The 15,567-nt window shown below is 43.8% G+C and overlaps 1 protein-coding gene across 6 annotated transcripts in view; it reads left to right on the forward strand.

The window, feature by feature from the left end:
* NRXN3 (neurexin 3) overlaps window positions 1–15,567 on the forward strand; it is a 1,346,778-nt gene that overhangs the window by 381,981 nt on the left and 949,230 nt on the right. For all 6 annotated transcript variants that reach the window (XM_073349326.2, XM_073349320.1, XM_073349317.1 and 3 more), the window contains 2 exons: window positions 7,895–8,333; window positions 13,642–14,025. In XM_073349326.2, coding sequence (XP_073205427.1) covers window positions 7,895–8,333; window positions 13,642–14,025 — 823 coding nt within the window. The remainder of the gene's footprint in view (window positions 1–7,894; window positions 8,334–13,641; window positions 14,026–15,567) is intronic.

Consider the following 15,567-nt stretch of genomic DNA (forward strand, 5'->3'; position numbering starts at 1 on the left):
ACACCAGAATTGGACACAGTATTCCTGTAGCAGTTGCACCAATACTAAATACAGGGGTAATCTAACCTCCATACTCCTACTTAATGTTCCCCTGTTAATATAGCCAAGGATCATATTAGCCCTTTTGGTGACAATGTTGCATTGGAAGCTGACATTGAGCTAATTATCCACCACAACCCACAAGTCCTTTTCAGAGTCACTGCTTCCCAGGATAGAGTCCCCACACTGTAAGTGTAGACTGTTCTTTGTTCCTAGATGTATGACTTTACATTTGGCCATAGTACAATGCATATTGTTTGCTTGTGCCTGGCTTACCAAGCAATCCAGATTGCCCTGTCCTCGTCCTTATTTACTTCTCCTCTAATATTTGTTTCATCTGCAAACTTTATGAGTGATGATTTTGTTTTTTTCACAGTCGTTGATTAAAATGTTAAATAGTATAAGTCCCAGATCTGATACCTATCAGACCCCGTTAGAAACAGACCCACTCAATAACAATTCCCCATTTACAATTACTGGAAATGGCACACCTTGATTATCACTATAAAAGGTTTTCTTCCCCCCCGCCCCCCTGCCCTTTGCTGGTATTAGCTCATCTTAAGTGATCACTCTCCTTACAGTGTGTATGGTAACACCCATTGTTTCATGTTCTCTGTGTAAATAAATCTCCCCACTGTATTTTCCACTGAATGCATCCGATGAAGTGAGCTGTAGCTCACGAAAGCTTATGCTCAAATAAATTGGTTAGTCTCTAAGGTGCCACAAGTCCTCCTTTTCTTTTTGCGAATACAGACTAACACGGCTGCTACTCTGAAACCTATCAGTCAGACAGTTTTTAATCCATTTAATGTATGCCATGTTGATTTTTTTTATCATTCTAGTTTCTTCATTAAAGTATGTGGTTCCAAATCAAACACCTTACAGAGGTCTAAGTATATTACGTCATCATTATTACTTTTATCAACCAAACTCATAATCTCATCAAAAAAGATATCAAGTTAGTTTGACGTGTATTTTCCATAAAGCCATGTTGATTAGCATTAATTATATTACGCCCTTTAATTCTTTCTTAATCAAGTTGTGTATCAGCTGTTCCATTAGTTTGCTTGGGATTGGTGTCAAGCTGGCAAGCCCATTATTATCCAGGTTGTCCTGTTTACACTTTTTAAATATTGGCACATCAGCATCCTTCCTGTCCTCTGGAACTTCTCCAGTGTTTCAAGTCTTACTGAAAATCAACATCAATGGTCCACGGAACTCCTAGGCCAGCGATTTTAAAATTCTTGAATGCAAGGTTTCTAGACCTACTGATTTTAAAAATGTCTAGCGTTCATAGCTGCTCTTTAACATCTTCCTTAGTTATTAGACTGGAAAGTATTTAATCTTCATCATCATCATGATAAGATATGAATATATCATCTGGGTTTTTTCCCTACATACAGAACAGAAATATTTATTGAACACTTCTGCCTTTTCTGCTTTATTATTAACAGTTCTACTATTGCCATCTAGTAATGGACCAATACCATTGTTAGGATTCTTTTGTTCTTAATATACTTAAAAATATCCTTTTATTGTCCTTAATTCTACTGATCATAGTTTTTGCCTTGTGTCCTCTAGCTTCCCTTATCAATTTTTTACAATTCCTAGCTTCTGATTTGTATAAATTACTATCAGGGTCCCCTTCATTCTATTTGAGTGACTTGTGGTCCCAGGGCCATATAGTGCTGCTTTATTAAGTACCAAAGCAGAGATGACATTTGTTGGGACTGGGCATAGATCCCATCTCCTCATGGAATCAGGGCTGTGTGGACTAGAAAAAGCAGTATCCCAGCTCTACAGCAGCTTTTTTATTCTTTAACAAAACTTTATGCTTTTCCTGTTGTGTTGCCCTGTTGAGTGATGTAATTGAGTCCCATTTCTTTTGCTCTTTTCCATAATTCCTCTTAATCAGGGAAATTAACAGGGAGGAAGGATGTGTTTATGGCTAAAGCATTGGTGTCAAGGGATCTGTGTTCTATGACCTTGGGAAAGTTACCCTCTCTCTTACTCCGTTTCCCTGTCTCTAAAGCTGATAATGATGCTCACCTTATGGGTCCAAGAGATGGAAGGCACTAGCGAATGGAACATTATTACTATGATTAAATGAGAAGAGGACAGGTTAAACAGTTATTTATAGCTACATGTTCAAAGACACCAGAAGACCTGGTGAGGTGCGTGAAGATTGAGATCTCATAAGGGCAACCTGGAGGTCCAGGTAGGCAGTCAGGAGGTGGGATGTTCCATTACAAGATAGGAGTCTCATTCTCAAATTGGGAGGATTTCTGTGTATTCTGGACTCAGCATCCTGACACATTTTGGTGTGACAGTGTTTTGTCTCTTACAGATAATTTACACAGGAAAAATACTGGGCCGCTGTCCCAGACCCTCTGATCTGAAGCAGTACTTCCCACAGGCCCCAAGGAGTTGCAACAAAAGTGGCATAAAGCCACCTTTCTGTCCTTCAGTCCTGGAAGCGACTTAGGCCAGTTTTCCCTTTAGTGCAACTTAGAGCAGCCTCAGGTTTGCTCTGTTCTGTGACTGGTAGCAGCCTCCCAGGGGTACTCTGCCAGCCCAGGAACACCAAAGAGCAGGGCAGTCTGGCCATGCCCTCTCTTATTACAGACCTCACCACTTGTCAGGATGGGGCCAAGAGTGGCTGACTTAAAGCCAGTTCTATGAGCTTCACACCACTCTGGGATTCCACTATGCAAGCCAAATCCTAAACTGGTCAGTTAAACCATGATTCCATCCAGTCTGGGCTGCCAGGCTGGCACAAAAAGGATTGAGCAGGGCTGAGAATATGACCTTTTTTGTGTGCTACTTTATAATAGAAAGGGGGGTCTGGGAGTTTGTTTTGTTTTTAAACCCTGTTCCTGTGTTTGTTCTTTACATTAGAAATATCAGGAAGGTTGTTTTATTTTGCTGGAGCACTCCTTGGAGGTCCAGAGAACTGGAGGGGGAGCTTTCTCAGCTCTCAGTTGAAGGGACAAAGTGTTGTGAATCTTCCACAAAAGAGTTTCTCTCTCTCTCTCCTTTCACATGTGATGTCCTACCCCTATGAGTTCTCTAGTTGTCCACAGAATCTTTGAGGAAAAACAGTGCATGAATTTCTAAGGTGAAAGAAAAGCTGAGTCGTTCCCCATTTAAACAAAAGCTAACCAAACAAAACAACCCTTTCAGTCATAGAATCATAGGGTTAGAAGAAACCACAAGGGTCATCTAGTCTAACCTCAAGTCCTTCCATGTAGCTTACAAAGAAGTAAAAATGGTCATAAATAGTTGTATTTACCTTTTGAAGTGGTAGCAAGTGTCACTTTTGTGTCATAAAATTGGTGCATAAAATGTGTTTTTATCAGGTTTACAGAGAGTAGACATTAGAAATAAGAGTTTCAGAGTAACAGCCGTGTTAGTCTGTATTCGCAAAAAGAAAAGGAGTACTTGTGGCACCTTAGAGACTAACCAATTTATTTGAGCATAAGCTTTCGTGAGCTACAGCTCACTTCATTGGATGCATACTGTGGAAAGTATAGAAGATCTTTTTATATACACAAAGCATGAAAAAATGGGTGTTTACCACTACAAAAGGTTTTCTCTCCCCCCACCCCACTCTCCTGCTGGTAATAGCTTATCTAAAGTAATCACTGTCCTTACAATGTGTATGATAATCAAGTTGGGCCATTTCCAGCACAAATCTAGGTTTCCTCCCCCCCGCGTCTCCCCCCACAAACCCACTCTCCTGTTGGTAATAGCTTATCTAAAATGATCACTCTCCTTACAATGTGTATGATAATCAAGGTGGGCCATTTCCAGCACAAATCCAGGGTTTAACAAGAATGTCTGGGGGGGGAGGTGGGAAAAAACAAGGGGAAATAGGTTACCTTTCATAATGACTTAGCCACTCCCAGTCTCTATTCAAGCCTAAGTTAATTGTATCCAATTTGCAAATGAATTCCAATTCAACAGTCTCTCGCTGGAGTCTGGTTTTGAAGTTTTTTTGTTGTAATATCGCAACTTTCATGTCTGTAATCGCGTGACCAGAGAGATTGAAGTGTTCTCCGACTGGTTTATGAATGTTATAATTCTTGACATCTGATTTGTGTCCATTTATTCTTTTACGTAGAGACTGTCCAGTTTGACCAATGTACATGGCAGAGGGGCATTGCTGGCACATGATGGCATATATCACATTGGTGGATGTGCAGGTGAACGAGCCTCTGATAGTGTGGCTGATGTTATTAGGCCCTGTGATGGTGTTCCCTGAATAGATATATGGGCACAGTTGGCAACAGGCTTTGTTGCAAGGATAGGTTCCTGGGTTAGTGGTTCTGTTGTGTGGAATGTGGTTGCTGGTGAGTATTAGCTTCAGGTTGGGGGGCTGTCTGTAGGCAAGGACTGGCCTGTCTCCCAAGATTTGTGAGAGTGTTGGGTCATCCTTCAGGATAGGTTGTAGATCCTTAATAATGCGTTGGAGAGGTTTTAGTTGGGGGCTGAAGATGACGACTAGTGGTGTTCTGTTATTTTCTTTGTTAGGCCTGTCCTGTAGTAGGTGACTTCTGGGAACTCTTCTGGCTCTATCAATCTGTTTCTTCATTTCCGCAGGTGGGTATTGTAGTTGTAAGAATGCTTGATAGAGATCTTGTAGGTGTTTGTCTCTGTCTGAGGGGTTGGAGCAAATGCAGTTGTATCGCAGAGCTTGGCTGTAGACAGTGGATCGTGTGTTGTGGTCAGGGTGAAAGCTGGAGGCATGTAGGTAGGAATAGCGGTCAGTAGGTTTCTGGTATAGGGTGGTGTTTATGTGACCATCGTTTATTAGCACTGTAATGTCCAGGAAGTGGATCTCTTGTGTGGACTGGTCCAGGCTGAGGTTGATGGTGGGATGGAAATTGTTGAAATCATGGTGGAATTCCTCAAGGGCTTCTTTTCCATGGGTCCAGATGATGAAGATGTCATCAATATAGCGCAAGTAGAGTAGGGGCATTAGGGGACGAGAGCTGAAGAAGCGTTGTTCTAAGTCAGCCATAAAAATTTTGGCATACTGTGGGGCCATGCGGGTACCCATAGCAGTGCCGCTGATTTGAAGGTATACATTGTCCCCAAATGTAAAATAGTTATGGGTAAGGACAAAGTCACAAAGTTCAGCCACCAGGTTAGCCGTGACGTTATCGGGGATAGTGTTCTTGACAGCTTGTAGTCCATCTTTGTGTGGAATGTTGGTGTAGAGGGCTTCTACATCCATAGTGGCCAGGATGGTGTTATCAGGAAGATCACCGATGGATTGTAGTTTCCTCAGGAAGTCAGTGGTGTCTCGAAGGTAGCTGGGAGTGCTGGTAGCGTAGGGCCTGAGGAGGGAGTCTACGTAGCCAGACAATCCTGCTGTCAGGGTGCCAATGCCGGGGATGATGGGGCGCCCAGGATTTCCAGGTTTATGGATCTTGGGTAGTAGATAGAATATCCCAGGTTGGGGTTCCAGGGGTGTGTCTGTGCGGATTTGATCTTGTGCCTTTTCAGGGAGTTTCTTGAGCAAATGCTGTCGTTTCTTTTGGTAACTCTCAGTGGGATCAGAGGGTAATGGCTTGTAGAAAGTGGTGTTGGAGAGCTGCCGAGCAGCCTCTTGTTCATATTCCGACCTATTCATGATGACAACAGCACCTCCTTTGTCAGCCTTTTTGATTATGATGTCAGAGTTGTTTCTGAGGCTGTGGATGGCATTGTGTTCTGCACGGCTGAGGTTGTGGGGCAAGTGATGCTGCTTTTCCACAATTTCAGCCCGTGCACGTTGGCGGAAGCACTCTATGTAGAAGTCCAGTCTGCTGTCTCGACCTTCAGGAGGAGTCCACCTAGAATCCTTCTTTTTGTAGTGTTTGGTAGGGAGGTCTCTGCGGATTAGTATGTTGTTCAGAGGTGTGTTGGAAATATTCCTTGAGTCGGAGACGTCGAAAATAGGATTCTAGATCACCACAGAACTGTATCATGTTTGTGGGGGTGGAGGGGCAGAAGGAGAGGCCCCTAGATAGGATAGCTGCTTCTGCTGGGCTAAGAGTATAGTTGGATAGGTTAACAATATTGCTGGGTGGGTTGAGGGAACCATTGCTGTGGCCCCTTGTGGCATGTAGGGAGAGTGATCACTTTAGATAAGCTATTACCAACAGGAGAGTGGGTTGCGGGGGGGGGGGGAGGGGGGGAGAAAACCTGGATTTGTGCTGGAAATGGCCCAACTTGATTATCATACACATTGTAAGGACAGTGATCACTTTAGATAAGCTATTACCAGCAGGAGAGTGGGGTGGGGGGAGAGAAAACCTTTTGTAGTGGTAAACACCCATTTTTTCATGCTTTGTGTTTATAAAAAGATCTTCTATACTTTCGACAGTATGCATCCGATAAAGTGAGCTGTAGCTCATGAAAGCTTATGCTCAAATAAATTGGTTAGTCTCTAAGGTGCCACAAGTACTCCTTTTCTTTTTATTAGAAATAAGGTTTTGGTCTCTACTGTCGTATATCCCAATGACACACAGCCAGTCTACAGAAATGACAGAGAGCACTGGGGTTGTGACACAATCATTAAATTCAAGGTTTAGAGATAGCATCATCTAAGGATATATTTTATTTGTAAACTTTTAACAAATAAATTGCATTCCCCTTTTGGATATTAATTCATTAGTATTTGTAAAGAACTTTGAAGATGCAGAGTGTTATAATTAGGAATATCGTAAGGAAGTGGCCAACATTTATGTGTCACTACTGCCCTCTACTGGATGGAATCAGAACTACTTGACTGTGTCATAGGCCCTTAAAAACTATCTTACATCAAGTGTCTCTCTTAGCTAAAGAGGCAAAGGTTTGTTCTCTTGGAGCAGGAGGATCTGAGCTGTATCTCAAATGTCATTATAAAGCTCCAAGGGGGTACTGCATGAAGCCTAGTGAAAGCTGTGGAGTCCTAAGTGGGTACAGATTTCTCCTTCTTTTTTAAGTTATTCCTGGTTTATCTACTTTAGAATTTTATCAAGATGCCCCTCCTACTGTTATCCTTTTATGTTTGTTGCAGATTGATCTTCCTGATACTATAAGCCAACGTGGCTTCCCTCTGTTTCCTCCCTTTTCAATAGTGACTCAGTTGTGTCTGTCTGGTTCTAGAAATAGGAATCTCTAGTTTACTTGAGCTCCCCCTCTGGCTGGATGTCAGCCTCTGGGATAGCAGAACAAACCTGTTGTAAGGTTTTGTGACTGACAGAGTGTTTTAAGATTTCTTGATGAGAGAAAAGTTAGGGCTAGTTTTGTTTGTTTGCTTTTGTGGGGGAAGCTTATGGCTGTTCAGGATCCACGGTACACTCACCAATATTTCCTAGCACCTGTAATGTAAGTGAAATTTTAGCACTCCCGCTCCAATGTTTAACTGACCTTATGAGGGTACTAAAGAAACTGCAGCGTTGGTCCAGATTTTCCTACAGAGCTTGTGTATGTGAATACTAAGGGTACACTCTGTTGTGTGTGTTGTAGTGGGGTCTATATAAATGAAGCATCATGGTTCCAGCCGCAGAGTGTATATTCTGTACTAGATCCTCAATGGCAGTGTATGCAGTGGGATCTGTGGTGGGGTTATGGTGCTTCCTGACCTCCAGTAATTGTTCTCTTCTGCTGTTCTGATTTATGGTATTTATAGTGCGCCAATTGTTATTTCCAGGCACCATCCTAGCCCTGTCCTCCCTCTCTGTCACCATGTAAGATTCTCCCAAGGTCTCATCCCCACTCCCCAAAGCATTTTTGAGTGCTTCTCTCCCACGCCTGGTAGGGATTGGGAGGCATTGTATTGGTTGCAGAATTGATGTATAGAGTATATCTTTGTCTCGGACAGGTTGTTTATAAGAATAACGACATCCGTCTGGAGCTGTCTCGCTTGGCGAGGATCAGTGACACCAAGATGAAGATCTACGGGGAGGTGAAATTCACATGTGAGAACGTGGCCACGCTGGATCCCATCAGCTTTGAGACTCCAGAGGCCTACATCAGTCTGCCTAAGTGGAATACCAAGCGGATGGGCTCCATCTCCTTCGACTTCCGCACCACTGAGCCCAATGGCCTGATCCTCTTCACCCATGGCAAGCCCCAGGAGAGGAAGGATGCCAGGAGCCAAAAGAACACCAAGGTAGACTTCTTTGCAGTGGAGCTGCTAGATGGGAACCTCTACTTGCTGCTTGATATGGGCTCCGGCACCATCAAGGTGAAAGCCACCCAGAAGAAAGCCAATGATGGAGAGTGGTATCATGTTGATATCCAGCGAGATGGCAGATCAGGTAGGAGCATAAAATCTTAAATAGGTTCATCTTTCTCCTCTGGTGGGGGAGCATAAAATCCTGGTCCTTTAAAATTCTTACTCCTAGAAGGGAGTTGCTTTCTTGCAAGAACTCTGTGTTACTTAAAGAAATTCACCTAGCAGAGTAGGAGACATTTCAAAGGGCCAGAAGTGTATGAAGTATTCAACGTGAGCTTTAGAATAGCCCCACAGAAGAAGCCTTTATAAGCAGCCCTTCAGCATCTTACTCTTTAACTCTATGTAATCTGCACCTAGTTCAGTAATCACGTACATCATCATAGTGGTCATTTTTGGGGGGGCAAGCCTTGGGGTCAAGTGCATAATGAATTTTATTACTTGGCTTTTATTCCAACTAACTCCCATTGACTTCACTGGGAATAAATAAATGCTGAGTAGAAACTGAGTAAGACCTTCAGGATCTGACCCAATATTACCACCCTCTCCTGGGTCTATGTAGGGTCTGGGCAGACTAGGTAACACAATTAACAGGGAGAAACTTCCAAACTAGTGGAAAATTTTGTTGGGACAAGGGAGAGAGAGGAGTTGGCCAATCACTGCCCTATTCTCTTGTTTCCTTTGATGCTCTTGCAGATCACTATTTGAATAGGGATTCTTCCTTTATTCCTAGCTAGGCTCTCCCTTTCCAAAGTATTTCTCAGAGTGAAAGTCCTTCTCTGAGTCTTTCTATATCTGGTTGAGTCCTCTTTGCTGCTTCTCACTTTTAGAATTTCAACTAACAGAATATATATATTCTTTATATTATGCCTGTCACCATATTATCTAGTTTCCAAAGGTATTTTCTTTGTTTCTGATGTTGTAGAGCAAGCAAACATATACTCGTGGTTGTGCTCCAAAATAAATTAGGAAGTTAAATAATCATATCTACAACGTGATCCTTGTGAATATGTGAACAGTTGGGCTTGAACTTCTCCTAGACCAGGGGTAGGCAACCTATGGCACGCATGCCAAAGGTGGCACGCGAGCTGATTTTCAGTGGCACTCACACTGCCCAGGTTCTGGCCACCAGTCTCAGGGGCTCTGCATTTTAATTTAATTTTAAATGAAGCTTCTTAAAGATTGTAAAAACCTTATTTACTTTACGTACAATGATAGTTTAGTTATATATTATAGACTTCTAGAAAGAGGTCTTCTAAAAATGTTAAAATATATTACTGGCACACAAAACCTTAAATTAGAGTGAATAAATGAAGGCTCGGCACATCACTTCTGAAAGGCTGCCGACCCCTGTCCTAGACCATCAGGAGTTGAATGTCTGGCCATATGTTGCTGTAAAGGGAATTTTGCCTACATTTGCAGTTAGGTCTGGGATTTGGCCTGTGATCTCCATAATATAAAGGTCCTAGATTTGTGCTTCTTGGGGCTTGCAATAGAGTGTTCTCAGCAGAGGGAATTTGCTTCCCCTGATTTTTCAAAAGAGCTGACTTTTAGGGACTACTGCACAGCCTCTCTCTTTATCCAGGCCTTTGTCTGAAGAGCTGGTCATTTCTGTGATCGTTTAAAGGAGTTTCTTTGTGTTTGACATTGAGCCCATCTAGGTTTTAATGTATGTAATTTGATTCCATTAGCACCTAGCGACATTGACAGGAACATTTTACAAATGAAGACGTAAATAAATAAATGATTTCTGTAGATTTGCTAGAATCTAATTAACTTGCAAGGATAAACTCAATTAGTAGCGTTCATTACTGCCTACAGTTTTGCTTGCTCACATGGAGCATACCTGGCCCTTGGACAAAAAGAGCTCCAGAGTAAGAAGAAAAAGATGAAAAAGCAAAGTCCTGGTTGAAACAGCTTGTTAAAATCCAACCTGAGAGGGGCACATTTTGGTGCATAATGATAGCTGAGATTGACATTACCCCTAGGAGAAGTCACCTGAGCACCCCAAGGAGGCAGATTGCAGGACTGACCTGTTTGCTGCTCAGCAGAAAGGTTTATTGATTGCCTGAAACCTGATCAGAGATAACAGACTTCAAATTAAATGTGCTTTGTTGAACAACAGTGAACAGATTTGTTCTTTTCTTTTTTTAACTGAATTTTGTGCTGGTGAAAATTGCTGGATTGAGAGCTCTGCCCTCTGATGTCCTTTCTGCCAAGGTAACAGGAGGACCAGCACTGAGAGTTCCCTCATGTAACCCCTTTAGTGTGCATTGAGCATTCAAACCTTCAGGGGCCTCTGCTAGGGATGAGAAGGGAATTCAGTCTCCATGGTTTGTTCAGTCCCTGGCTTTTCTGCTGATTGCCAGCAGGTCCTGAGCTTTTTGTGACGTGGACATCCACCTGTTAGAAACTGGACTGAGAAACAACAGACTCATTTCACATAGGTCATCCAATAACCGTTAGACTTTAATAACTGAAAACTGGTTTTGATTTGGGCTAGATTTGAGCCAGTGAACTGGACGTTCTGTATCTCATTCATAAGGTACCCCATCCTCATTAGATTCTTTCCTTTCTTCCAGTTCTCCCATGCTTTGAGCTCTGCTGAGCTAAGCAGAATCACCTGTAAAGGTCCAAGTTCTCCCTACCACTAGGTACAAGAGTAGGAAAGGGGCTGCTGGGAAGCAGGGCAGTTGTCCTGCTCACATAACCTCTGGCATCTCCAGTCCCCTTTGGCTCTGCATGTGCTTCAGTCGGTGATGGCTGGCAACACAACCAAAGCTCTATTTTCACTGTATGCTGACAAGAGCTGACAGCTCGGACTTGGATGCCTAACATCCGCTCCCGTATCCTGTAACCTTTCTATCCCCAGGGCAGCCTCCTACTGGTAATGTCCATGAAATCTGTCACCCTTTCTAGCTGGGAAATGCTGCACCTCATTACAAGAGAACATTTTCAGCCAATTCTGAGCTACAGAGCACATGTTATCCCACCCCTGCTGACTCTGAAAGGCTTCCTGGCAGACTGGATGTCCGGTTGCATCAGTGTACTGTTTCCCATACTGGCTCTGCCTTCACTGGTTGCTGCCTTTTTGGGCACTCCCACTCGCTTACACAGGCCCCCAGTTAAGGCCCTTGAGGGGTCAGAAATGAGGGAGAAGAGCCCTTCTGATTTCTGTGGTAGAGCTTTGTTCTGTCTTCCCAGAATTGTAGATGTTAGAGAGAGAAAAGATTTCCTAGCTCATCTGGTCCCTTCTCCCTAGGTCCAGTGCTGGATTGGTCCCTCCAGTGGCTTTTCCAGTCTGGTCTTAAAAGTTCCATGTAATGGGACTTGTGTCACTTTCATAGGGAGACTGTTGTAGAGCCTAATGCATCTCACAATCAAGAAGCTTAGCTTATTACTCAGCCTAGATACATACTTCCTGTCTGAATTTCATCCTCTTCTTCCTTGCTTTACATCTTTAGCCTCGGTGTTTCCTCTCCTTCCTGGGTATTTTCGCCTTTTCAGTATTTGCAGACTGTTATGTCTCTCCCTCTGTGGCTGATTGGCCAAGCTAGTCAGGTTTCATCTGATCTTTTAACCTTTTCCCATAAGTCAGACTCTCCAGCCCCTTGATCATTTCAGGTTTCAGAGTAACAGCCGTGTTAGTCTGTATTCGCAAAAAGAAAAGGAGTACTTGTGGCACCTTAGAGACTAACCAGTTTATTAGAGCATAAGCTGTAGCTCACGAAAGCTTATGCTCTAATAAATTGGTTAGTCTCTAAGGTGCCACAAGTACTCCTTTTCTTTTTGATCATTTCAGTTACCCTTCTCTTGACTCTCTTTTTGGTAATGCAGTATACTGTCCACAACATGAACACAACCTTCCAAGTGCAGTGGCAGCAGAGCCAGGTGGAGAGGGACTGTGACCTTGCTGCTCTGTGATGTGCTACCTTTGCGTATATAGCCGTATTGTGTTCTTGCCATATAAAGTGGAAAATGTCTGTGGTGGTGCAATTTACTTACACAACATGGTTCATCAAACAACCCCAGTTCTCTCTGAGCCTTTAATTTGTAATGCCTCAAACACTCTGCTGCCTCTGACATTATCCTTAAGTTATATAGAACATCACACACATGAAATGCCCCATTTGCATTCTGTTCTCTGTTCAAGAAGATGTGTATTACAGCTTAAGGGGGGGAAAGGCATATGTATGTGACTGCATTTTCTCAGAGCAAACTCTATTAACCAAACTCCCCTGCCCCCTCCTAGGGGTGTAGGATAAAGAATGCAGTGATCTGGAATTAATCTTAAAGCATAGACAGTCCCTTCTGGGGACACAGAGTATCTTAATGACAGGGCAATCACACGTGATGATTTAGAGCTAGATGGAACAAGTTTCTGATTCTTAGTTCAAAGCGGATTGGTGGGCTGGTGTCCCTATTTCAAAAACAGCTGAAGTCCTGAATGAGAAGCAGTGTGGTCTAGTAGACTGCACTGGGCTGGCCTGTCAGAGACCTGGGTTCTGCTTTTATCTCTGCCACTGACCCATTGGACGATCTTGTGTTAGTCTTTACACTTCTTTGTTTTTCCCTTGTACCCTTTGTCTGCTTGATTGTAAACTCTTCATGGCAGGTACTGCCTCTTCAAGTATGTATGTACAGTGCCTTGCACAATGGGGCTTTCAGCTTGAAGCCTAGAAGCAAATAATACTACAAATAATACAAATAATACTACAAATAATAATACTACAAATAATAATAAGAACTCTCTCTTTTGGAGTTCACCTTCACCTCTCTGTCTCCCCATTTTCCCACCTGTGAAATGGGGATAATGGTACCTTCTTTGTAAAACGCATTGAGGTCTGCTGATGAATAGCATTGTATAAGAGCTATGTATTAGTATGAGTACTATTTATTTTAATCCTATATAGTACCAGAGCCTTCTAATTCCAAAGCTGCACTTTGTGATTTCCTGCCTTGCAGGGTGAATCCCATTGAATAACACTGAGTTCCTGGGTTTTTGCTCTTTTTTTTTTCTTTTTTTAAAGAAAGACCCTCTCTTCCTACAAGACAGGAGGAGAATTAAGACCATGTTATTGAATGTGTGTATTATTGTAGCACCTGGAGTCCCTAATCAGGAGTGGGACCCCATTGTACTTTGTGCTGTAGAAGCACACATGGACACACAGTCCCTGCCTGGAAGAGTTTAGAGCCTGTGGCTGGGGGGAAGAGGTGGGGAGGGGCAGTGTAGGACACACTTTTTCAGTCAGTGTTGTGTTTTACTGGGGATCGTCAGTCTCCCCAGCTGAAACCATCATCGTTAACCTGCATTCAAGGACCACAGGAACTGAACTAGACCTGCGCTGTCAGTGGAGCTGTTGGCTGATGTTTCCTTTTCCTCCTTACCCCAGGTACCATATCAGTGAACAGCAGGCGCACCCCATTCACTGCCAGTGGGGAGAGTGAAATCTTGGACCTGGAAGGGGACATGTACCTAGGTGGGCTACCTGAGAACCGGGCAGGCCTCATCCTCCCCACAGAACTCTGGACGGCCATGCTGAACTATGGCTATGTAGGCTGCATCCGGGACCTGTTCATCGATGGACGGAGCAAGAACATCCGGCAGCTGGCGGAGGTGCAGAATGCTGCCGGGGTCAAATCCTCCTGCACCCGGCTCAGCACCAAGCAGTGCGACAGTTACCCATGTAAGAACAATGCTCTCTGCAAGGACGGCTGGAACCGCTTCATCTGCGACTGCACTGGCACTGGCTACTGGGGCAAAACGTGTGAGCGGGGTAAGTCAAGTGTGCTTTGAGATCATGCTTACCAAACTGGGTGTGTGTAGGAGCTCAGTGGGGACAAGACTGTGCTGCTCCTGGACTTAAAGTTGGGTTATTAGGATGGTGCCCCCAAGCTCCGGGGACTCTTCTCCTCACTTTGATGGCTTAGTGGGATCTGAGTCTCTCCCACCCAATGGTCCTCACCACCCTGAGTACAAAGGAAACTCTACTCCCGTTTGATAGTGCCAATCCCTACCCAGGTTACCAGGGAGCATTCCTTCTGTGATGGTTCCCCCTCACCCTCTGCCCCAAGGATCAGTTAATCTTACTTTCATCTGAGCTGATGGTACCCTGGGGAGTGGGGATCCTTCCTCCCAGTTCTGAAGTCTCTTTTCCCCAGGTTCAGTGTCTCTCCCTCTCTGAGTTCTGTCTTTCATCTGTTGGGGCACAAAATGTGGCTGTGTGTGATGAGTTCCAGGTGGCTTATTGGTAGCAGTCCCAGGTGCAGGCTGGGGTCCTGCTGATCCTTTTGCTTTAGCACAGGCTTGGTTGACAGACAAGGAAGGTATCCCCCTGTCTGTGTCTCTCTCCTTCAACAGCCTGCACTGATGGCTGAGTTGCTGGCAGAGCCATCCAGTAGGGTACCGTAGTATTGTATTAATTTAGATGGAATAAATGGACCCAGAGAGTTAAAGGTGTTAACGTGACCCAGTCACTGTCCAACATTAAGCACTGTTAAACAAGGCTCAGGGTTTGGTATACAGAGACCTCAGCCTGCTTTGTACCATGGCAAACACACCATTAAATATCTGTTTAACCTTTTATTAAAGATACATGAAGAAGAGGGGAAAAGATTAAAGTATTTGAAATGTAAATCCCTTTCACTTTAACTGTTGAGAGTTTTTAGAAGGGAACCCCTCTTATTTGACAATTATTTGGTAATAACTGTTCTTTTTGAGGGAAAGAGAAAAAGGTAGTTGAGAAGGGCTGTTGTTGTTACTGTTGTAGTTAAAGTCCGAGCCCATTTCTTCAAAGATGAAACACGACAAACACAAACAAGAGGGAAGAAAAACCCCAGCAAAGATAGAAAATGCAGTTTCTGTCACTCGTGTTGACTCTCACTTGCAGCCTCACTGCTGGAAATACAGGCACAGCACATGGTCTTATTAGCCACCCCGAGACCTGGCAAACCATAGCATTGTCCGACTGTTTAGGACAGTTCATTTAGCTGCCTCGTTCTGGTCACAGGCTTACAGCAGTGATGCAGAATATACAGTCTTGGCTGGGCAAGCCAGACTCTAATTAGACAGAATGCAGAAGAAAAGGGACAGGAAAGAGAAGAAAAATGGTAGTGAAGGGAAAGGACACAGGACAGAGGTAGGAGAGACAAAGTCTCTCATCCGAGGTGGTGGTTGAGATTCAGCTGAAGCTGGTGGAGGTAGCAATGTCCTTTGGCTCCCTTTCTCTGGTCTGGTCTGGTCAGGACACCTCTCAGGATTAGATGAAGAATGTCCAGGCTCCCAGGACACGGTGGGGGTGGCAGCTGTGATGGTGAAG

Source organism: Lepidochelys kempii, chromosome 6, assembly GCF_965140285.1.
Source record: "Lepidochelys kempii isolate rLepKem1 chromosome 6, rLepKem1.hap1, whole genome shotgun sequence".
NCBI classification, from domain to species: Eukaryota; Metazoa; Chordata; order Testudines; family Cheloniidae; genus Lepidochelys; species Lepidochelys kempii.